The sequence below is a fragment of the Pan troglodytes genome, chromosome 4, assembly GCF_028858775.2.
Source record: "Pan troglodytes isolate AG18354 chromosome 4, NHGRI_mPanTro3-v2.0_pri, whole genome shotgun sequence".
Taxonomy (NCBI): domain Eukaryota; kingdom Metazoa; phylum Chordata; class Mammalia; order Primates; family Hominidae; genus Pan; species Pan troglodytes.
In genome coordinates this window covers 27,336,408-27,362,434 of record NC_072402.2, presented here as the reverse complement: position 1 = coordinate 27,362,434, position 26,027 = coordinate 27,336,408, and the positions used below count along the sequence as shown (strand labels likewise).

General features: G+C 36.8%; 1 protein-coding gene across 50 annotated transcripts in view; it reads right to left on the bottom strand.

The window, feature by feature from the left end:
* Positions 1 to 26,027, bottom strand: part of MEF2C (myocyte enhancer factor 2C) — a 166,380-nt gene that overhangs the window by 66,218 nt on the left and 74,135 nt on the right. For all 50 annotated transcript variants that reach the window (XM_054684198.2, XM_054684205.2, XM_054684202.2 and 47 more), the window contains one exon: positions 16,884 to 17,087. In XM_054684198.2, coding sequence (XP_054540173.1) covers positions 16,884 to 17,087 — 204 coding nt within the window. The remainder of the gene's footprint in view (positions 1 to 16,883; positions 17,088 to 26,027) is intronic.

The following is a 26,027-nucleotide window of genomic DNA, read 5'->3' as shown; positions in this document are numbered from 1 at the left end:
CCCCGCATGAAATTAATTCAGAACAACTACAGTTAAGGAAAACCAATCATGAAGGCTGGATGAAGATAAAATTCCGCACATACTAATTAAGAAAAATCAGAAGAAACCGTGTGCACGCATGATCTTTTCTTTCCTGTTGGAAAAGTTCACAAGGGACCTAGCTTATTTCTACGTCCTTACTACTCATTTTTCCTGTGCCTTTTCCATTTTCTCTTCTTCCTCAGGGCAATTCCAGCTTCAGTGATCCCTCCATTTTCTCGTCTTTCTCCACAAAATCACATAGACTTTAACAAATATTCTGTTCCTTGGAGTAAATGCCAACTGAGTGATTCAACTTTCCTGGTTGGATTTCTCTGCCCTGGCTCAGGTCCTGACTGACGCACAGTGGGCATGTCATAAATGCCTGCTGCAGGAATGGAAGGTGAAGTAGCCAGGTGCAGCCTCTCCAGTTTACATATCCTTTATTGGGCTGTATCTATTAACCATCATGCCAGTTTGTTTGTTTGTTTGTTTGTTTGTTTATTTAGAGACGGTGTCTCGCTCTGTCACCCAGGCTGGAGTGCTGGAGTGCAGTGGCACAATCTCAGTTTACTGCAACCTCCACCTCCCGGGCTCAAGCAATTCTCCTGCTTCATCCTCCCGAGTAGCTGGGATTACAAGCGTGTGCCATCACGCCTGGCTAATTTTTTTTTTTTTTTTGTATTTTTAGTAGAGATGAGGTTTCACCATGTAGGCCAGGCTGGTCTTGAACTCCTGACTTCAAATGATCCGCCTGCCTTGGCCTCCCAAAGTGCTGGGATTACAGGCATGAGCCACCTCGCCCAGCCCATGCCAGTTATTTGAATGAAAGAGAACACTAGATTCACCGGTTTCGTCATTTACTGTCCAACAGAGGGTTTCTTTCATAATGGACAATTATATTTGGGAGCCACTAGTCACATCTTGCTTGAAATGTGGATAGTGAGACTGAAAAACTGAACTTTTAATTTTATGTAATTTAAATTATATTTATATTTATATAGCCACATGTGGCTAGGCTACCTTACAGATTAATGCAGATCTATGTCTTTTGATCTGAAGTCTGGTTATATTATCCAAAGAAAATTTACATGACACAAATGAGTTTATAATTGTCATAGTATAGGTGCTAAATATACCATTTATTTACAAATGTGTACAGTAACTTTGAAAGGGGTTGGGTTTCTGGAACTAACCACCGAGTCAATCAATAAACTTATGTCCTATTGAAATAACTGAGAGTGAAGTTGGCTTTAGATTAGTAGTAGCTCATGCATAGGGTAACTTTGGTCTATTTTTCTATGAAATGGTTTCCTCCTTGACATCATAGTGATAGAACTTGTTTATGATTAAATAGTAATATGCACACTTTTATTTTTGAAAAATAAAGTATCTAATTCAGAAATTATAAAATAAGTTACTATTAAAATAAGTTACTATTATTAATTCATATATCTACTTTTTTGTAATACTTTTTTTTTTTGAGATAGAGTCTTGCTCTGTCACTCAGGCTGGGGTGCAGTGGCATGATCACAGCTCACTGGAGCCTCAACCTCTCATGCTCAGGTGATTCTCTGACCTCAGTCTCCTGCGTAGCTAGGAGTACAGGTATGCACCACCACATCCAGCTAATTTATTATTATTTTTGTAGAGTTGGAGTCTCTGTATGTTGCCCAGGCTGGTCTTGAACTCCTAGGCTCAAGTAATCAGCCTCCCAAAGTGCTGGGATTACAGGTGTGAGCCACCATGCCTGCTATAACTTTTTTTTTTTAATGTGAGGAAAAAACCCAAACACCCATTGTGTAGTTTTACTGTTTACAACGTTTCTTACCCTAGAACAGTAGCTCTAAATAGTTATTCAGTTTATTTACTAAAACATAAGATAAGAGATTTAATTGATATGAAGAGGTTTTCAGAATCTAATTAACCTTCCAGCTAGTCATTAACTCTATGACCTTTAGAAATAATTGACAGAGAATTTTTTTTCTTATTCATAACTTCTTCCAGGTGGTTAAATTTCAGAGTAGTGCAGAATACACTAAATACCATTGAGACATGACTGGATAATATGCCAAATAGCTATAAAATGGGGTATATTTCCAATAATATAATCTATTTACTTAATCTGTTGTACACATATGCAGCATTTACCTAATTACAGTCCTTTTAATGACTGACTTTGATTAAGTCTTTTCCCAGAATGTCCTATTGATTATTTCGACCAAGAAAATAATGAAAAAGTTATGGGTACTACTATCTCTCTGCACCCAAGGCACATGCCCCTAACCAATCACATCACACTTCCTGAATGTCTGGACTTGGACTCAGCATCTTCCTTAACTGTGTGCTCCAGGCAGCCAGTACAAAGTGATGGGCACCCACTAAGGAGTGAAATGTGCCAGAGTCCCACCTCACTGGGTAGTGATGTGCCTTTTATGAATGTATCACACTTCCAGAAAAACCTAAGACACTTCCTTTCAAGAATTAGTTTCACAGAATTTCAGTTGTAAGAACCTGTTTTATAGCATGATTCTAACCCTCCATAAAATTACAAAGAGGAAATAGTCTACAGACACACTTTCAAATTCCATGCAGAAGGAAATACATGTTTGGAAAAGGAAATCTAGATCCTTTCTACTCCAGCAGCATCAGCATCACCTGGTCAGAAATAAAGGGATCCTGGGCCCTGCCCCATACCCACTGAGTTATAATCAGCATTTTAGCAAGATACTCTGGTGATTCAGACTGGGCCACAGGCATTTCATTTGACTCAATACTGGCCAAAGCACTAACAGGTTTCTTCTCTCTTCTCCAGTAATCAAAATACTGTACCTTGGTCTGGAAGTCCTTTCCTTTCCACCAGCACCACAAGCAATACTTTTACTTGGTTTCCTGTGCCTTGTAATTTAATTATTTATTTATTTTTGATGCAAAACAACATTTACTCACTCTAGCTGACTTGAAAGATTCTCACTTTTATTATTAGAACACATCGGATCTCACCAAAGAAAAAATTGTATATTTAAAAATTTTATTTATGCTAATGATCATCAGTAAGTTGATATATATTGAATGTCCACAATATGCTAGGCATTGAGCTGGCAGCTGGAGGTACAGAGATGAACAAAGCTTCGTCATGCCCTTCAGGGAAAGGAGAGGGATTTGTAATTAGACAAAACAAAAACAAACCCCCCAAAACCAACAGTGGGGTGAAGAAATTAAAATAAACACTCCTTAATGAAAAGAGCCATCATCTTAGAATTCTGCTTCTAGGCAAGCCTCAGAATCATTCTTAGAACTTTACTTTTGAATATTTCATGACTATATATTCAGTAACTTTTCCTGAGGAAGTAAGACTATTCTACACTTTGATTCTTATTCGGCACCTTTTAGAGCCAATGTTAGTTTTACTTAGATGATATCAATGGCTAGAATGTAACATTTGGTTCAAATATGCTGCTTACCACCAAGTTCCATATGCCATGAAATTTGTAAATATCATTAAAAATTGACAATTATCATCCAGGCTATATATTTTTCTCTTTTCATTTCCAGGTATGGTGGGAGTCAGGTGAAGAGAGATCACATGAGATCTTTGGTTTGCTCTAGTTCAGGAAGGTTCATGTAAAATAATAATGATGACAAAATGGTAATGATTAATATTGATAAAGAAATTATATTACTGATAAAAGTCTATATTTTGAACCCTGTCTTTTCTGCTTCTACTATTATTAAGTAATTATCTGCTCACTGTGTTCATACTAATGCTTGCAAACTATTAGAGCTGTGTAATAACAGAGACTAGAGGAAGTTCAGTTTTATTGCCTCACATTACTATTTGTTCAACAATGATTATTTTCTTAATAAATGAGATGTGAAGCAGCTCTTCGTGTTTACAAAACATGTAAATTAAGCAAGAAGATTATTTTTAAAAAAGAAATGGCTCTTCAAATTTGATCTATACAAATCATTGTGGTATAGTTATGAGAAATATGAATACACTTAAAAAATTTTAGACTCATTTCTTCTTTAAGACTTTGGGGAACAAATAAAAATATTATTTACAGGTACTAATAAAAGTCTTTTAAAGATATATAAACAAAATTATATTAAAATTCAGGAAAATAAAAAACTTTTTAAATAACAAAATCTTTTTCCCCTTTTCCCTCAGAAGCCACAACATAGAAGGTTTAAATCTTTATGGGAAATACTAATACTTTGTTAATTTTTCAATACCATGTATTGAAAAGCAATTATATGCTTGGCTTAACAGAGGGGAGGGTAGGCTTACTTAGTCACTAGCAGTAAGATCTATATCAATTATGTTTTATAGTAAATCTAAGAAGGATTTGTAATGTATCTCAAGAATACTGTTTCTCTAAATTTTTTTATAATGAAAAATACTTTTCTGGAGAAATTAATTTACTAATTATATAGGTAAATACTGGTCCAATGTTGCTTCAAGTAAATTAAAAATAGTAATAAGACAGAACTATCATCTTTCCATTCACAAGCTTCAAGTTAAAAAAAAAATACAGTATACTTCACCCAGCTCACATAGTTAATGTTCCCTGTCAGCCTGGACAACTTGCAAGTGCCTTCTGACCAGATCATAAGTTTACTGATTGACTCTGTGGTTATAGGTTAGGGGTAAAGTGTGCTTTTAGTTTTACGGTGAGTGTTTAGTTCCAGATCAGAGTCTCTCGAAGTGAACATTTATGCTCTGAATTCCAAAATCACAAGGTACACAGTTATTCACTTCCGAAGTGACTCCTCAAATTTTATATTGAAGAATTAATTTTGGTATTAATTTGAAAACACAATTTGTTTAAATATCTCCCTCTTCATATTTCAGTCTAGACCAGTGCTGTCTCATAGAGCTTTCTGTGATGATCAATGCATTCTGTTCTATATCTTCCCTGTTTAATTCAGTAGCCACTAGCCACACATGACTACTGAATGCTTGAAACATGACTAATGCAACTGAGGAACTGAATTGGACATTTTATTTAATTTTAATTCATTTAAATGTAAATAGTCTCATGAGCCTATTGGCTACTATATTGGAGAGTATGGACCTAGATTACTTGAGTGTTTTTAAATTGTGCTTTGATAAACTCTCTCAAAATTTAATGAATTGTTTCATTGGAACTGTAAAAACATTTTTTCATACTTTAAATGTGCAACGTTATGCCACATGATAATCACTTGATTATATGTCTGTCTTTCCTGTTTGTTTATTCTATAAATATATTCTGAGAAGGTAACATTCTCTAGACCTCATGTTAAGCACTGGGAATATGATGGTGAGCAAAACGTGTACAGTCCCTTGCCCTTTGGGAGTTTAGAATCTAGTGTGGGACAGGCAATTGGATAACAACTTCAACAGTGCTCTGATGGGAAAGACAGAACACATGATGACTGTAATACAGGGGAAGCACCTAACCTAAGTTACGGGGGCTTCAAGGATGACTTTCCAAAGTGTAATTGGGACCTGACCTGAGTGAAGGATAAGTAACAGCCAAGTAGAGATCCAGTAAGGAATTTTAAGACAAAACAGAGCTTGGAGAGGTTGAGGAATGTACGTATGTACGATGTGGCTTGAGTATAGGATGGGGGTTGTAAGGGCAGGTTAATGGCAGGGAAATTGCAAAAAGTGAGGCTGAAGAGTAAGAGAAATACATGGATCAGATCATGCATGGCCTTGTGAGCCAACTTAAGGACTGAGAGTCCTTGAGCGACCTTGGTTATATCTGTATCTCCAGGCATTTCATAGCATATAACACAGAGCAGGAATTCAACAAATTTTTGCTCAATCAATGACTGAAAGAAGGAAAATCTGCAAATGATTAGGTAAGTGAATCTGTTTTTTTCTCTTAAGAAAAGTATCCTTGTATAATATGTATCTATATAGCACATAAAAATAATTTTGTACATATATATTTATTTACTTTAAGTTCTGGGATACGTGTGCAGAACATGCAGACTTGTACATAGGTATACACGTGCCATGGTGGCTTGCTGTGCCCATAAAACCATCATCTACATTAGGTATTTCTCCTAATGCTATCCCCCTCCCCTAGCCCCCCACCCCACGACAGGCCCTGCTGTGTGATATTCCCCTCCCTGAGTCCATGTGTTCTCATTGTTCAACTCCCACTTATGAGTGAGCACATGTGGTGTTTGGTTTTCTGTTCCTGTGTTAGTTTGCTGAGAATGATGGTTTCCAGCTTCACCCAGGTCCCTGCAAAGGACATGAACTCATCCTTTTTTAAGGCTGCATAGTATTCCATGGCATATATGTGCCACATTTTCTTTATCCAGTCTATCATTGATGGACATTTGGGTTGGTTCCAAGTCTTTGCTATTGTGAATAGTGCCGCAATAAACATACATCTGCATGTGTCTTTATAGCATCATGATTTATACTCCTTTGGGTATATACCCAGAAATGTTATGGCTGGGTCAAATGGTATTTCTAGTTCTAGATCCCTGAGGAATCGCCACACTGTCTTCCACAATGGTTGAACTAGTTTACAGTCCCACCAACAGTGTAAAAGTGTTCCTATTTCTCCACACCCTTTCCAGCATCTGTTGTTTCCTGACTTTTTAATGATCACCATTCTAACTGGTGTGAGATGTTATCTCATTGTGGTTTTGATTTGCATTTCTCTAATGACCAGTGATGATTAGCTTTTTTTCATATGCTTGTTGGTTGCATGAATGTCTTCTTTTGAGAGGTGTCTGTTCATATCCTTCGCCCACTTTTTGATGGGGTTGTTTTTTTCCTGTAAATCTGTTTAAGCTCTTTATAGATTCTGGATATTAGCCCTTTGTCAGATGGATAGATTGCACAAATTTTCTTCCATTCTTTGGGTTGCCTGTTCACTCTGATGATCGTTTCTTCTGCTGTGCAGAAGCTCTTTAGTTTAATTAGGTCCCATTTGTCAATTTTGGCTTTTGTTGCCATTGCTTTTGGTGTTTTAGTAATGAAGTCTTTGCCCATGCCTATGGCCTGAATGGTATTGCCTAGGTTTTCTTCCAGGGTTTTTATGGTGTTAGGCCTTACGTTTAAGTCTTTAATCCATCTACAGTTATTTTTTTGTATAAGGTGTAAGGAAGGGGTCCAGTTTCAGCTTTTTACATATGGCTAGCCAGTTTTCCCAACACCATTTATTAAATAGGGAATCGTTTCTCCATTACTTGTTTTTGTCAGGTTTGTCAAAGATCAGATAGTTGTAGATGTGTGTCATTATTTCTGAGGCCTCTGTTCTGTTCCATTGGTCTGTATAACCGTTTTGGTACCAGTATTATGCTGTTTTGGTTGCTGTAGCCTTGTGGTATAGTTTGAAGTCAGGTAGTGTGATGCCTTCAGCTTTGGTCTTTTTGCTTAGCATTGTCTTGGCTATACGGGCTCTTTTTTGGTTCCATATGAAATTTAAAGTAGTTTTTTTTCTAATTCTATGAAGAAAGTCAATGGTAGCTTGATGGGGATAGCACTGAATCTATAAATTACTTTGGGCAGTATGGCCATTTTCACGATATAGATTCTTCCTATCCGTGAGCATGGAATGTTTTTCCGTTTGTTTGTGTCCTCTCTTATTTCTTTGGGCAGTGGTGTGCAGTTCTCCTTGAAGAAGTCCTTCACATCCCTTGTAAGTTGTAATCCTAGGTATTTTATTATCTTTGTAGCAATTATGAATGGGAGTTCACTCATGATTTCTCTGTTTATCTGTTATTGGTGTATAGGAATGCTTGTGATTTTTGCACATTCATTTTGTATCCTGAGACTTTGCTGAATTTGCTTATCAGCTTAAGGAGATTTTGGGGTGAGACAATGGGGTTTTCTAAATATGCAATCATGTCACCTGCCAACAGAGGCAAGTTGACTTCTTCTTTTCCTATTTAAATACCCTTTATTTCTTTCTCTTGCCTGATTGCCCTGGCCAGAACTTCCAATACTATGTTGAATAGGAGTGGTGAGAGAGGGCCTCCCTGTCTTGTGCAGTTTTCAAAGGGAATGCTTCCAGCTTTTGCCCACTCAGTATGATATTGGCTGTGGGTTTGTCATAAATAGCTCTTATTATTTTGAGATACATTCCATCAATACCTAGTTTATTGCGAGTTTTTAGCATGAAGGAGTGTTAAATTTTATCGACGACCTTTTCTGCATCTATTGAGATAATGGTGTGGTTTTTGTCATTGTTTCTGTTTATGTGATGGATTACATTTTTTGATTGGTGTATGTTGATCCAGCCTTGCATCCCAGGGATGAAGCTGACTTGATCATGGTGGATAAGCTTTTGATGTGCTGCTGGATTCGGTTTGCCAGTATTTTATTGAGGATTTTTGCATCGATGTTCATCAGGGATATTGGTCTGAAATTTTCTTTTTTTGTTGTGTCTCTGCCTGGTTTTGGCATCAGGATGATGCTGGCCTCATAAAATGGGTTAGGGAGGAGTCCCTCTTTTTTTATTATTTGGAATAGTTTCAGAAGGAATGGTACCAGCTCCTCTTTGTACCTCTGGTAGAATTCAGCTATGAATCCATCTGGTCCTGGACTTCTTTTGGTTGGTAGCCTATTAATTACTGCCTCAATTTCAGCACTTGTTATTGGTCTATTCAGTATTTGACTTCTTCCTGGTTTTGTCTTGAGAGGGTGTGTGTGTCCAGGAATTTATTCATTTCTTTTAGATTTTCTAGTTTATTTGCATAGAGGTGTTTATAGTATTCTCTAATGGTAGTTTGTATTTCTGTGTGATCAGTGGTAATATCTTCTTTATCATTTTTTACTGCATCTGATTCTTCTCTCTCTTCTTTTTTATTAAGTCTGGCTAGCAGTCTATTTTGCTAATCTTTTCAAAAAATCAGCTCCTAGATTCACTGATTTTTTGAAGGGTTTTTCGTGTCTCTATCTCCTTCAGTTCGGCTCTTAGTTATTTCTTGTCTTCTGCCAGCTTTTGTTTGTTCTTGCTTCTCTAGTTCTTTTAATTATGATGTTAGGGTGTCAATTTTAGATCTTTCTCACTTTGTCCTGTAGGCATTCAGTGCTATAAATTCACCTCCTCTAAACACTGCTTTAGTTGTGTCTCTGAGATTCTGGTACACTATGTCTTTGTTCTCATTGGTTTCAAAGAAGTTACTTATTTCTGCCTTAATTTCATTATTTACCCAGTAGTCATTCAGGAGCAGGTTCTTCAGGTTCCCTGTAGTTGTGTGGTTTTGAGTGAGTTTTTTAATCCTGAGTTCTAATTTGATTGCATTGTGGTCTGAGAGACTGTTATGTTATGATTTGCATTCTTTTGCATTTGCTGAAGAGTGTTTTACTTCCAATTATGCCAGTTTTAGAATAAGTGTGATATGGTGCTGAGAAGATTGCTGAAGTCTGTTGATCTGGGGTAGAGAGTTCTGTAGATGTCTATTAAGTCAGCTTGGTCCAGAGCTGAGTTCAAGTCCTGAATATCCTTGTTAATTTTCTGTCTCGCTGTTCTGTCTAATATTGACAGTGGGGTGTTAAAGTCTCTGACTATTATTGTGTGGGAATCTAAGTCTCTTTGTAGGTCTTTAAGGACTTGCTTTATGAATCTGGGTGCTCTTGTATTGGGTGCCTATATATTTAAGATAGTTAGCTCTTCTTGTTGCATTGATCCCTTTACCATTATGTAATGCCCTTCTTGAGTCTTTTTTGATCTTTGTTGGTTTAAAGTCTGTTTTATCACAGACTAGGATTGCAACCCTTGCTTTTTTTTTTTTTTTCTGCTTTCCATTTGCTTGGTAAATATTCATCCATCCCTTTATTTTGAGCCTATGTGTGTCTTTGTACGCGACACGGGTCTCCTGAATACAGCACACAGATGGGTCTTGACTCTTTATCCAATTTGCCAGTCTGTGTCTTTTAATTGGGGCATTTAGCCCATTTACATTTAAGGTTAATATTGTTATGTGTGAAGTTGATCCTGTCAATATCATGCCAGCTGGTTATTTTGCCCGTTAGTTGATGCAGTTTCTTCATAGTGTCAATGGTCTTTACAATTTGATATGTTTTTGCAGTGGCTGTTACCAGTTTTTCCTTTCCATATTTAGTGCTTCCTTTAGGAGCCCTTGTAAGGCAGGCCTAGTGGTGACAAAATCTCTCAGTATTCGCTTGTCTGTAAAGGATTTTATTTCTCCTTCACTTATGAAGCTTAGTTTGGCTGGATATGAAATTCTGGGTTGAAAATTCTTTTCTTTAAGAATGTTGAATATTGGCCCCCATTCTCTTCTGGCTTGTAGGGTTTCTGTCGAGAGATCTGCTGTTAGACTGATGGGCCTCCCTTTGTGGGTAGCTCGACCTTTCTCTCTGGCTGCCCTTAATATTTTTTCCTTCATTCCAACCTTGGTGAATCTGATTGTGTCTTGGGGTTGCTCTTTTTGAGGAGTATCTTGTGGTGTTCTCTGTATTTACTGAATTTGAATGTTGGCCTGTCTTGCTAGGTTGGGGAAGTTCTCCTGGATAATATCCTGAAGTGTTTTCCAACTTGGTTCCATTCTCCCCGTCACTTTTAGGTATACCAATCAAATGTAGGTTTGGTCTTTCCACATAGCCCCATATTTCTTGGAGGCTTTGTTCATTCCTTTTCATTCTTTTTTCTCTAATCTTGTCTTCATGCTTTATTTCATTAAATTTGATTTTCAATCTCTTATATCCTTTCTTCCGCTTGATCGATTTGGGTATTGATACTCGTGTATGCTTAACAAAGTTCTTGTGCTGTGTTTTTCAGTTCTATCAGGTCATTTATGTTCTTCTCTAAACTGGTTATTCTAGTTAGCAATTCCCTTAACCTTTTTTCAAGTTTCTTAGCTTCCTTGCATTGAGTTAGAACATGCTCTTTTAGCTCGGAGGAGTTTGTTATTACCCACCTTCTGAAGCCTATTTCTGTCAATTTGTCAAACTCATTCTCCATCCAGTTATGTTCCCTTGCTGGAGAGGAGTTGTGATCCTTTGGAGGAGAAGAGGCATTCTGGTTTTTGGAATTTTCAGACTTTTTGCACTGGTTTTTCCTCATCTTCATGGATTTATCTACCTTTGGTCTTTGATGCTGGTGACCTTTGGATGGGGTTTTGGTGCAGACATCCTTTTTGTTGATGTTGATGCTATTCCTTTCTGTTTGTTAGTTTTCCTTTTAACAGTCAGGCACCTCTGCTGCAGGTCTGCTGGAGTTTGCTGGAGGTCTATTTCAGACCGTTTGCCTGGGTTAACACCAGCAGAGGCTGGAGAACAGCAAAGATTGCTGCCTGTTCCTTCCTCTGGAAGCTTCGTCCCAGAGTGGCACCCACCAGTTGCCAGCCGGAGCTCTCTCGTATGAGGTGTCTGTCGACCCCTGCTGGGAAGTGTCTCCTAGTCAGGAGGCACGGGGGGTCAGGGACCCACTTGAGGAAGCAGTCTGTCCCTCAGCAGAGCCCAAGTACTGTGCTGGGAGATCTGCTGCTCTCTTTAGAGCCAGCGGGCCAGAACATTTAAGTCTGCTGAAGCTGCGCCCACAGCTGCCCCTTCCCCTAGGTGCTCTGTCCCAGGGAGATGGGAGTTTTATCTATAAGCCCCTGACTGGGGCTGCTTCCTTTCTTTCAGAGATGCTCTGCCCAGAGAGGAGGAATCTAGAGAGGCAGTCTGGCTACAGTGGCGTTACATCTATATTTTTATAAGTATAAAATTAGAAGCTAATTAGATATAATGAATGGTCAAGTAAAGTAGACATATTTTCACATTTACATCCATTTCCAAATTTTGTGATACTGAGTTTGTAAAGAAGTCCAATTTCGCTATTTGCTGCATTTGCTTTTCAACAAAAATTGTATTCAGTATTTTCACTAAACTATGTAAGAGCACTTAGCTCATTGATAACTTTCATCACCATTGTGAAGCTATACAAGTTATAAACTATTTTAAGGCTTTTCCCATCCCAATTTAGGCCTTAATTATTACTGTGCAGAAAACATTTTGCTGCAGCAACTGTTCTTAGATGTCTCTAAATCAAAACAGAAGTCAGGATTCAGGTGACAGCAAATAAAATTTCCAAAATAATAAAATATCAGGTAAATATAATCTCTCATCTCTCATCTTCTCTCCATCTCCCTATGTCCCTTTCCTTCTCTCTCTCTCTCTCTCTCTCTCATACACACACACACACACACACACACACACACACACACACACACATGTTCTTCCTCTAAAAAGAAAAACCAATAATCCTCTATTGAGACAGTTGTGAATCAAAGGTTTCTTCTGCAGGAGTTACATCCATCTCTGAATTTCCTAGAGAGCAGCAAAGGGCCTTGTGTTTTATTCCCCTTCCACACTTAATCACTGGACTGTGGGCCCAGACTGAATGAGTAGCTCATTAGAATCACCGAGTTCACTGAGGGGATGAGAGATTCCTTCCTGGCTGGGTGCTAAGTGATACTCCCATAAGGATTTTGTGGTTACAAAACGTGCTGGATATGGAGGTAACCTGTCTGGGAGTCCTGTCACTCCAAGGATCACTTAGAATGCTCTGGAAAAACACATGACCTGGCTGAATGAGTTCTGTTGAATTGTTTAGCCTACACCTTCATTTCAGCAGCTTATACTGCATTAATGAGGTTATTGTTCCTTTGCCGTCCAATTGTTCCCAAGCTGATTTTTTGCATATATGTTTTACATCCTTAACAAGAATGCCTGTCTCCTGCTGTTTCAGAGTCTCTTGCACAGTGCTGAGCATGAGTGGAGCTTGCTAAATCATTGCTAAATGAAGCAATGGGCTGTAAGCATGTCCTGTGGGATCTGCATCTTCAGATCATCCTGAAGTACTCAACAACCACATCTTCTTCCAGGAACAGAGCCCAACATAAACTGGTAGGGTTTGCTGTCTTAGACAGCTAAGAGAACGAGGAGTGGAGCTAGTGAACAAGCAGTGAAGGGGGCAGTTCCTTAATGCCATCCGAACTGAATTTCAACAGTCTGACAAGCTAGCATTTTGGGTAAATATCCCAGTATACTTGTCACAGAGTTAAGTAAAATGGACTTCCTTCAAAGGAAGTGCTTTTAATACAATAACTGTTTTTGTTTTTTTAACCAATGGATTAAAAATTTAACACATTTACTAAATCTGGCATATTTATATATTGTATCTAAACAGATATTCAAGCTGCATTATAATATAATCATAAAAAAACTGATCTCAGTCTGTCTGTTAAGCCTTTGTGAGTCTTTGTGCCATTGTTGGAGTAGTGCTAATTATCAAGCAAAGACATGATAATTACGCAGAGCTTTTTTGCTAAAAGAAGGAATCTTTTTCAACACCCACGCACTACACAATTTCCTATGACCCTGTAGCACTACTCTGGTATGGCCCAGAAATTTGTATTTCTGTGTAAAGGCTGGAAATTATATTATTTCTATGTCTCCCGATACCTTTTCTTCTTGTGAGTAAACTGTTTTTAGAGGGTTAAGGAAGAGGGGTAATGGTCCAAATGGGAAATATAAAACTAATGACCCTTCATGAAACATATTATGCTCCTCATTAAACTTATTCAGTTAAATGTATTCCATTAAATTAAAATAAATAGGATTTAAAATTTTACCCAGGAGCAGTAAACAATCTTAACTTTTGACTTCATGGTAGATCCATTCTAAGAACGAATTCAAATCCCTGATGTATCATAGGTCTTTGCCTCCAGCACAATTTATGTACTAGTGCTGCAGAGGTTTTCAAATTTAGTGTGTCTAAGAATTACTTGGGAACTTTTTTTTTTTTTTTTTTTTTGAGATGGAGTCTCACTCTGTCGCCTGCGCCAGAGTGCAGTGGCGCGATCTCGGCTTGCTGCAAGCTCTGCCTCCCGTGTTCAGGCCATTCTCCTGCCTCTCGAGTAACTGGGACTACAGGCGCCCTCCACCACGCTCGGCTAATTTTTTGGATTTTTAGTAGAGACAGGGTTTCACCATGTTAGCCCCGATGATCTTGATCTCCTGACCTCATGATGTGCCTGCCTTGGCCTCCCAAAGTACTGGGATTACAGGTGTGAGTCACCGCGCCCGGCCTACTTGGGGAACTTTTTATAAATGCAACTTCCAATCCAGATCCTCTCTTCACCAAGTGTCTCAAGTATCCTAATTTCAGTGATGCAGCACTTTGAAAAATATTCCATGTGAAGATGATGTAAATTTTATCAAGCTTAGCGGTCCCATCTTACTTCTTTTTCCATGATCTCTGTTATTACTAAAATGTGGAAAAGCCAAATATGTGAAGAATGCATAATTCAGGGAGTTGAACAGGACGGACCCACAATGTGTTAGACTTACATGTTATGTTCATCCAAATAATTCAGCCATCCAATCTCTAGATTTGGCCCAAAAGCCTCGAAGTGTCTTTTTGAGAGATTCAGAGATTTAATCTATTGATGTTAACAAGAAAATGGAACTGGTTCTTTACTCCTGTTTTACAAGTATTGCTTTTTTAAAAATTATAATCTTGCAAAAGCACTTTCAAATCCAATGCCTTCATTTTTGAGATGAGAAAACGTCAGCCCAGAGAGGTACCCAACTCACCACACTGCACAAAAGTGCAAGACAAGGATTCAAATGAAAAACAATGACTCTTAACCCAGTGCTGTTTTTGTAGTATTTAAAGAAGTCTGACTTTCAAATATCCACCTATCAAAAAATATGAAGTTTTCATACAATATATGAAGTGGGGTTTTTGTTGTTGTTGTTGTTAAATAGACAGGGTCTTGCTCTGTCACTCAGGCTGGAGTGCAGAGGCACAATCTAGGCTCACTGAGGCCTTGACCTCTCAGGCTCAAGCCATCTTCCCCCTTCAGCCCCCCAGGTAGCTGGGACCACACATGTGTGCCACCATGCCTGGCTAATTTTTGTATTTTTTTTGCAGAGACGGAGTTTTGCCATGTTACCCAGGCTGCTCTCAAACTCCTGAGCTCAGGCAATCTGCCCACCTAGGCCTCCCAAAGTGTTGGCATTATAGGCGTGAGCCACCACACCTGGCCGATATATGAAGTTTTAAGTTGCCTTCAAGTCATTTAATATATTCCTAAGAAAAACCCTCAGAAGATGAATGTTCTAGGTTTTAAACTCCTTTAAGAAAGCAAATTTTAGAAGTCAACATTTTTTCCAATTGGCTCATTATGGATCTACAGCATTTCACATGACATTAAGGAATAGCAGTTCCAGTGTAATGATAAATTCCAACTCAAATTCTTTTGTTACCCTGACATTTGTTATAATGGTTTTAGTAATGAGATGGAGTTTTTAGTAAATAGTTATTTTGTTTTCTGAATTTATTTTACATAAGTATTAGTGCACACACACAAGCAGTGTTCACCTTCATATTTTTGTACTTTCATATTTATATGCAAATAAAAAACTATCTGAAATGCATAGGTAAATTTTATCAGTGATCCTAAATTTCAAGATCAAGGCAAGCACACAATTCAAATTATCAATGAAAAACTAAAATAATGCATAGTATTTTAAGCACATATCACCCTAGGTCTATTTATCATTCACTTTTGTTTCTCTGAAATTATTTCCTTGGCCCCGTTAGGCAAAAATAAAATATAATAATCAGCTCAATACTTTTGAAAAACTTTCAAATAAAAACAAAGAAATGAGGATTAGTCTTAGACAATTGTAACAGGTAAAAGGGAGATGGATGTGGGAGGCATATTCATTTGATCAGGATTAGCACTACATTTTTTTACAATGTGGAACTAGTCTAAGCAATGGCAAGAATGACGTGTACTCTGGCAAACTGACTCTTGAGTACATACTTTTGAAACACTTATTAATTTTCTTTTCATTCTGAGAAAGCAGGCACAATCTAGGGAAGCCAGAGTAGACAAATAGATTAAGAAAATAGGCAGATGGGAACCATCCTTATTATACCTCTTCCTTCTTTGTTTTGTAGTCTTAATCATTGCTCATGAAGGGTACTACAAAGTATTTAAATAGGATCGATGCTGAAAAGGTTTAAAATGTTCCAGCCAATGTAACTAACCTGCACAATGTGCACATGTACCCTAAAACTTAATGTATAATAAAAATAAAATAAAATAAAATGGGAAAAAAAAATGTTCCAGCCAAAACTGTATGGTATGTTACTTATGCTAACACATCTAAAACATTTTTGACTTTCATCATCATGCTTATTTATTTTTGGCACAATAAAACAATTTTTTAAATCTGACATTGATTAAACACTGAGCTAACATTTAGAAATTCATTTTCATCTGATTTCTGATTCCATGTATATTAACAGTTTTCATTGATATATATAATGATATAATTTTTAGGAAAAAACATTTCTAGGAGAATAATTGCCTTTACTCTTCCAGCAAGAAAGCATTCAGAATAACGAATTACAAAGAAGAGACATAAATCGAAAAACTGAAAGTGTAAGGTTGGGGTGAGTTCATTTTTAAATACGTTTTTTCTTTGATGATGCCGGGAAACTATTATATAACTAAAATAAATGATCAGAAGTGTCTAAAATATGGATGAGCTATTCCCTGGCAAGAGTTCCCAACCATGGTGTCCTGATACACAGCTGTGGACAATGACCACTTGCCAAAGATGAAGCAAATAGTTTGACACTGGTACTTGATTTCTAGCAAAGACCAGATCTTACATGGTCTCTATCATCACATCACTCTAACTTTTGAAGGGGAGAGAAAAGGTGGAGTAAGAGTTGCGATAGATAATAATCCTGGGTCTATCTATGGGACTATGAACATCTTAGGAAAAAGAACATGATGTGTGTATGTGTGTGTGGCAGGGGGAGGTCCAAACTCCCCTGCTTGCGGAGGCTTGGGGCTCACCACGCATGCTCTCTCACCTCCACGATGTCTGAGTTTGTCCGGCTCTCATGCGGCTCGTTGTACTCCGTGTACTTGAGAAGCACTTTGTCCATGTCGGTGCTGGCATACTGGAACAGCTTGTTGGTGCTGTTGAAGATGATCAGTGCAATCTCACAGTCACACAGCACGCTCAGCTCATAAGCCTTCTTCATCAACCCAAATTTCCTCTTTGTAAATGTCACCTAGAAAAAAGAAAGCAGCCAAGATTTTTAAAAAAATATTCATGCATGTGTGGTTTTTTTCTTTTCTTTTTTCTTTTCCTTCACAAAACAATGGTGTGTAGTTGTCAGAGCCCTGGGCACTAACACATTCAGAAAGAAAGCAAATAAATCTAATATTAATTTCTGCTTATCATTTGAAAATGTGTGATTTCTAGCTTGCTGCTGAATGTGAGATTCTAAATGCAAGATTTAATGTAGGGTATTTTAATGAAGGTGACCAGGGAACTGGTCATGTTTCTTTGAGCAAGTTAAGGTTTTAAAAAAAATTAATTTCAGCATGGCTAACATATTTCCCAATTAATAATTAGTTTGGAGCTTGCTTTTGACTATTTGAAGAGTGGACATGACATTAGGAACTTAGCATTTTAGATCTGTGTTCAAACAAGTATTAAAATTGTCTAGTCTCATGTCATTTAATTGAAAACACTTGAAGGGATATGACTGTGATCTCAGACGATGTTGTATTCTGTTTTCTAGAAACCCAACAGGGCATTGGGAAGTCCGTTAGCCATCATATGCTTAGGGTTTTGGTTTCATTCTTCTGTGTATCTTTCTTCTTCTCTCAGGCCAGAAACTGTATTGTTAATGCCACCATTTTCTTCTTTTAATCTAATCTATTACCAAGACCCATAATTCCTTTCCTCAAAATATTTCTCAGGTTCACACTATTTCCCAGGCAACTCTATCACTGATGTCCTTATCACTTCAATTTTGGACAGCCTAGCAGCTTCCTGTCCTCGATGATCTCCCTGCCTGGAATCATTCCTTCCTCAATTCAACTCAAACTGCAAAGCCTCACTCTTCCTACTGTCTTTTTCCTGATGAGCTGCCTACAACAGCTCCCTCTCCCTGGCTTTGAAAACTTCCTACCTGCCAATCCTACCAAATGCAAAAATACATTTCACTCTTCCCAATTTCAACTCTCTTTTAATTGAACTTCAGCTTGTTGCTCCAGTCTGGCTACTGAAAAGGCGTGAACATTCTTTTTTTTTTTTTTTTTTTTTGGAGACGGAGTCTCTTATAAACCTTTATATGGTCCAGTGTTTCCCAACAGGTATTCATTCTGTAGAGTACTGTTCCTATAAAATACTCCTTAAGAAAAAAGTTCAGTGGCCTAATATGTTTGGAAAAAGAGGCACATTGGTATATGAAAGGCTATGAAACCTTTTAAACTTTGTTTAACTTGCTTTTCGAACCTATTGCTGACATATCGTTTGTTTCTTTGCATATTTATTTATTTTGAGGAGCACTTACTATCACTCTTCAGAACTAGGTTTTTGAGGCACATATTCTGGGAAAAGCTAATTTACTTAATTAAGCTATTGTTTTCAGAATGAATCATTTAAACTTTTTTCATACCTTCAAATCCAACCCACCTTGCAGAGAGGCCAGCTCATTTTATCACAGATTTGTGTGTAATTCCTAATTGCATATTCCTACCCTTCATCTTTCTCTTTGTCTCCAGACACCCAATGCATGTCCTCCAGTTCCACACCTGTCTAAACATCCTGGATTCTCAAACCCTCCAAAGTTCAACCTCATTATCTTCAGTCTAGAATCTGCAGCCCCTTTTGGAATCCCCATCTCACCATAAACTCAGTCATCCAAACTAGAAACCTCAGAGAGAACTCTGAATCCCGGCCTGCCACCTTCTCCCACTCCCCACCCTCCCCCACAACTAAATAGATTTATGTTGACAAAGACTGTGGACTAGCAGACAGAAAGCCTGACCTCCCAGTCTCCTCATTCCTCCACATTTTGTTAATTATTGTTTTACTTATCACCTTTTATTTTTCCTTCATATTACAATCACATTTTATATTTTCAAATATACAAAATATACACAAAAATATACCAAATATATACAAAAATATGCAAAATATATTTTGTATATAAAATATGCAAAATAAAAAAATACAAAACTGTGTATATTTTCCTGTGCGATCTGTTTAACCTCTCTTCCACTACAGCGCATGCTCCACAAGGGCATATGCCGTTTTTATTTTGCTCACTACTTTATCCCCAGTGCTTAGACCAGTAGACATGTGTGGGCACATGGTAAAAATCCATGGTATAAAAATTGATAGGGGAAGCTACTATGTGAAATCTTCAGAAAGATACAATTGATGTATGTTATATATGTGACAAATTTTCCCATGAAATTTTTTTAACAACTCATATGCAAAATGTTTTAACAATACATATATTCCTTACTTAATAATAATTATACTATTTTATCATATTGACATTGCAGGTAGTATGGTAGAAAGCAAAGAACATAGGGTTTGTATTTAGAGAACTCTGAATTTGAATGCCGAATTTGCTAGTCATGCGAAATTCACTTAACAACTTCTTTTTTGTTTGTTTGTTTTTTGAGACAGGGTCTCCCCGTCTCCTAGGCTGGAGTGTAGCGGTACTAGTATAGCTAAGTGCAGCCTCCACTTTCCAGGGTCAAACCATCCTCCCGCCTCAACCTCCGGAGTAGCTGGGACTACAGGCGTGCACCAACATGTTCTGGCTTTATCTTTGTTTTTATTTATTTTTACTAGAAACGAGGTTTCCCTATGTTACCCAGGCTGTTCTCAAACTTCTGAGCTCAAGCGATCCTCCCGCTTAAGCCTTTCAAAGTGCTAGGATTACAGGCATAAGCCACCGTGCCTCGCCTCACTTTAAATAAAGTTCTTTGAGTTTGATTTTTCACATTTGTAAAACAGAGATTTATACCTACTCTTAAGGCTGTTGTGAGGATTGTATCCAATAATGTGTGTATAGTATTGAGTATCATGCTTAGAGTAGGTGCTCAATAAATATTAGTTCCCCCAAATTTCTTAGTTGACTTAACCAAAAAAGAAGAACTAGCAAAATATACTTGTCTTGGTGACTTGAAGAGTCTACCAGTTATGGCTATTTGAGGATGTTATTATGACTGATAGAAAGATAAAGCTGTAGTGACCATCGTTTGGAAAATAAGGCATTTAGATATTTACTAGCCCGTATCAACTAGTCAATATTTACTCAGTTACGTTATTTACATTTCAACTTGGATAATTCTTCTTTCTTGTAATTGTCAGTGTTTTTCACCTTCTATTTCATCTTTATTGATTGTCTTTCTAAAGTACTTCTGAAAAAATATAGCTAGTGTTTTATTTTCATATCTGATTATCATACTACTTTAGAAACTTTTATTCTGTTTTATGCAGATGAGTCATACTTGATATTAAGGATGGGCTGAAAACCATCTTTTTGGAATGAATAAAGAAACATAATCATTAATTACACAGAGCTGCACTAAATGTCTTTTAATATTTCTTTTAGATCCAATTTTGATATGAAAATGTACCTGCATATTGGCATTTTACTTAGTGAAATGGGCTACAGAATACGTTCAATACAGAAGGCACTGACCTAGACTACTTTCATATATCTAAAACCACTTTTAATCAGACTTCATGACCACAAGCTATATGTGGAATGTCTCCATACAGTATGGTTTCTGTTGTACTCAGACCTCAGAATTTTGCACGTTACAACACTCATAATCAAAGTACATTTCAGTACAGAAATATCATTAATGCCACTATTTGTGTTTACTTTTAGTGCTCCTCAATTTTTGTGTAACCAAATAGGCTACTGGATAATGCATACTTATTTAATAATACCCGTCAAAGAAGTCAGTGCATATAGCTTCTTCTGCAATTTAAAACTGCAAACTGAAATGATGACTGTATTAAAGCACGTAAGAAAATATCTTCAAAATCTACTCTTAATTGCTCTAAATTTAATTCTGCATTATGTTCATATTCTTCATAGCATACTCAAAATGTATTTTATAATGCTTTTTCTCATTGTTCATAGTTAGATAAAATTATTTTTAAGCATTAGGCTTTCTAAAGAGATCTGGAATATAACTCTTCATTTAAAATATGCCACTCAATGACAAAGATTTCAATTCTGCGCTTTTATACTTAAATAATGCCTTGTGATGATTACATTTTTCTTAACTTGATAATAGTTTGTAATGGGGACAAGTCCATATTTCTTTTTAAATAACACGTTTGGAACCTTAGGTGAGGCAGAAAGAGGTTTTTACAGTAGTTAGGCAAAGAGTCGCTCTTTTCCAGTATTTACATAAGTCAACATGTTATCAAATTAAAGAGACTTAATGTGTGATATAGCATAGAAAGCAGAACTACTCTGTATGTTTTTTATTTTATGTTTTTTCTTTATATTTTTGAATCTTTAAATAGCCCCAAATGTGATGATGGTATGTTAAGTTTTATACTGGCCCTGACTTTTAAATCCTAGAATAAGGACAGATACCATACATCTTATGTTGATAATGGCTCTATAACCTATTAGGTGTGAAGGAAAAACAGAAATTAGAAGTTGAAATTGAGAAAAGAAACATTCATTAAATACAGTACCATACAAATCAGTTACTAAAAATTTAAGAAAGTCTATTCACAAAAAATATAAAAATAATTTGGCCAAGTTTTATGGAGCATTTTCCGCATGTCAAACATTATGCTAAGCAATATTTATTGAATATTCTCTATGTCAGGCATTTGTGCTAGGTACTGTGGCTTCCATTACATAAAATAATATCTCCCTTGTTCATATCAGTTCCTTGTGGCTGGACCAAAAAAAGTCATTTAATTCCATAACGTTTAAAAGGAATTTTCTTTATTTGGAACAAAATGCATGACTTGGCCAACAGAGTTATATTTTCAGTCATACCTAATAATCTGAATTCATATTTTTATTTAGAGTTGGGTGAATTCAGTTTTTGTTTTCAGACTAACTTTTTCTCTGGACTGAGCTAGAAAAATAATAGTAGATGTAAATTCAGTCAAGATGAGTACGAAATGAAATCTACCTTACTGGTTATTTCTAATCTTGACTCGGTGAAAGCTGATTGTGGTATTACCCCCATCTCTCCTTTTCCACCTGGCCACTGGATGCACCCATCACGCTGTAAGGGTTAGTTTAAATGCCAACTTCTTTCTTTGATGCTTTCCTTGTCACGTTCAGATAAAACTCATTCCTTTCTCATTGTAGTCCTCCAGCACTTTTTACAAATCTTTATTATGAGACTTACTCCAGTATTACAAAGTTGGTTGTATATGAGTTTTCCCTTCTGCCAGATTTGAATTCCCCAAAGACCATCCCTCAGGCCTCTCACAGACTCTGACCAGTGGCCACTCAATGAACCTTTGCTGAACGAATGGATTATGGAATGGAAATACTCCATTTTGAAGTCTGAATGTTTCGGTATAATTTTATGTTAGAGTAGATGCTTTTTTACTTGCCTTTTAAATAATTTAATCTCTCAAAAATAGAGATTTTGGACACATATACCTTTATTTTACTACAATGTTTAGCTTATTAGTGACACAAATCTTAAGATAAAGTAATTACACTATCTTGGAATTTATAATAAAGAAGGTAAATGATGTCTGGAGAAAGATATATATGTAAATATGCTATAGACTTCAAGAAAAATATACTTCAAAAAGTTCAGAGAAAAGTTTTTTTTCTTTTTTATCCATTGCCTGGATAAAAAAGATGAAAGATAAAAAAGTCTGAAGATAAAAATTTAATTTTACAATCACAGGATACAGAAAGAATGGGGAGGATCCATGGGTTCAGGATGACTGAGTTTGTTCAGCAAAAATGTACTGAACTTTCTGATGAGTTCAGATTTTCAAAGAATAAGCATTTGGAAAAGTGATGAAATCCTCATGCACAATTTGAGACTGGATGGTAGTAATTTAGCTGATTTAAATATGGCTGATGAACTATAATTAATGAGGCCGACTTAATTGATCAATGTTAAGTTTATCAAAAAGTCTCTAGTAAAGTGCCATAGAATTCAGTACTTTTCCCATCCCAGGAGACATTTTTGTCATTGGTTTAGATGGGTATATAGGAAGGCAGGCTTATCAGATCTGCATGCAACGTAAATCTGGGTGCTTGAGCAAACCCAGTAGGTGATAAGAGTCTATATCCATAACGCCTTCTACAGCCTTTAGAAAGCTGGGTCACAATCAAGATGAATCAAATGAAGGTAATTTTAAAGTCCACAGTCATATTTTTAAAAAACAATTACAAAAGTTCAGGTTGGGGATAATTAAGGAATTTTGGGAAAGGATCTAAAGTTTTAGCATTCTATAGTGGTAATTAATTATCCTACTGATCTTTTTGTTTGTCAGAACCATCTTTGGTAGCATATTCAGTTCTGAGGGTGACATTTTAAGAAAGCACTGACAAAATTAGAGCATCTACAGGATGGTAAACAGACTGATGTAGGGTCTGAGAACAATCTGGCATGAGGAACCATTGAAAGAATCTGGAATGTATAACTCAGAAAAAATAGAATTAAAAGTGAAATGCTAAACATTTTCTAAGGTCTGAAGCATATGCCCATGCGAAGAGGCAAAATTAGTAAGCATTGTTGAAAATTAGAAAGAGATTCAAAACAAGGGAAAATCTAGTGATGAGAACTGCCTAAGAGTGGACCTAGTCCCACCAAGCAGGAAGCAGCTCATTTCTGAATATGTTCACATAAAGCTGCTTATCAAGGAAAGTGTAGAAGGGGCTCCTGAATTAAGCAGGAAGTTGGACTAGAGACCTTTAAAATATTTATTCTAATTTTTAGATGTTCTTAATCTATGCCTAAGTATCATAGGGCTTTGAGTTAAGGGCAAATGGCAATATGGTTCACCAAGCATGCACCCTACAGAATCTCCTATGTTTTAGTTACTCAATCCCACCCATACATTATCGCCTCTAATTTCCATATTTCAAGAAATAAAATAACTTTTTTGTAGCTAGACGAGACACAAAAGACTGTAAAGAATTTGAGTAGACAACATTAAATGATGTACTGAAAATGCACAGAAAAATAATTATCCAGATTGATAAAACAGCAAATTCACATTATTAAAGAAATTTTAAAGAAACAGGATACATGCATCATGACTGGGGCAGTACAATGTAGAAAGAAAAACATAAAAATTGAAAACCAAGTCCCAGCTCTGCCTTTTATGAGCTGTGTGCCCTTGCGTAAAATTGCTTAACTTACCGGAACCCCAGTTTCCTCACCTGGAAAGTGGAGATAATAATAGGCATCATATAGAGTTTTATGAGAGGTCAAGTAAGGGATATAATACCAGTGTAAATAACTTGTTAACTGTGAAACACTTTACAAAGCAAGTAGTATCTTCTCTGATGCACCAGGCTTAGTCGCTCCTTGAAACATACTGTAAAAGAATGGTCTCCTAGGACCTGTCAGCTTGTGTTACCATTATTTACTTAGGTCTAGATTAGAGTGTCTCTCTCAGCTATATCCTAGTTTTTCTCGAGTACCTGGGCCATCTTTTGCTCATTCTTGTAACCTGACAACCAATAATAATACTTGGCTAAATAAATAAATGTTGATAGAATGAATAGATATATGGACAGAGGAATTATAGTGTTTTTTGTAATCCAAAATGAACAGCTGAAAATAAATTTCTATGGATGCTCAGACTATGTTAACAAGAAGTTTGCTACCGAGAGAGGGAAATTTCACATACTTGTTTTATTTATTTTTTTTGTCATTTTAACTTACAGTAAAAACTTACATTTGGTAAAATTAATCAGGAGAAAAAACTGGACTTGGTCAAATTCTGTGTGTGGGTTGGTTGGTGCAAGTGAAGCATATCAGATTTCTTATATTATTTTTTAGATAACAGTGTTGCTTATTTGATAATTTTTTCTAAGAAGTTCAATGATTTTATAATAAATTATCTCCCTACATTCGACAGTATCTCTTTGAACTTATTCTTTAGCACAGTTTATCATCCCTATTTTTCAGATGAATACCGTAAACAAAGACATGAATAGCCTTATCCAAGGTCCCCAAACTTGTTCCTGGATGGACTAGAAAACCAACCCTCTTCACACAAAGTGCATCTTTCTTTCTGTTAGTTAGTGTTCCTTCCCTCTTTTAGGTAACTATGGATTTTAGGGGCTGAAGTTCAGCTCAATATGGACCCAGTCAACTGTTTATTGAGCAGTATGCAGGCACTGTCATTTGTAATGTTACATTAAGAACCATCAGAAATTCTGATAAGTGCAAGCACAGTAATGCATAACATTTTAATTAACGTAAGGACTGCTTTCTAGGTTAAAGTCAAAAAATAATACTAAGAACACTAAATTGAGAGCAAGTTGGTTTCTAGGTTCTGACAGTAAATCAAAGCTACTTTTGTATAGACTCTGCAGCCAACTCTGCCCTCAGACGCTCCGGCCATTCCCACTACAGCCGCTGAGAACCACATGCATGCACTAGTGGGCACAAACTAGTTCTATATTTATGGATGTTTATTTTAATTTCAGAAAATGGGAAGAATTTTGGTTGGTAGTAAATACAGGTCTGCTTACAGCTAGAATAAAAAAAGGTGGCCCTCTGATTTACACAGGCAATGTAAATAACAAGTTCTAAAAACAGAGAAGGAGTCCTGTATCATTTCCTACAGGGTAGGGAAATTAGTTTGACTACTGTGAAATGGAAAGGGCATTTCATAATCTTTCTCCACTCCACACGCCTGCCCCCTCCCTCACCCTCCCAGGCCCAGCCCCATTCATAAAGTCACCTCAGAAGAACTTTCCTGCCATTTTAACTGTGGTTGTTCTTGCACCTTGCAGGAAAGAGTTCTGAAAGAAAAGGACCTTTAGAAACAGCAGCTACTCACATCTATAATAATAATTGAGGCCCAACTGCAAATTGCCTCAGACATATCACTAAGGGAAGCAACAAAAATCTGATCTATGGGTCCCAAATACTTCTTTCCACCAAACACAATATTTTTAGCCTAATCTTAATTGAACCTTACAGTGCTCAATGAATGGATAATT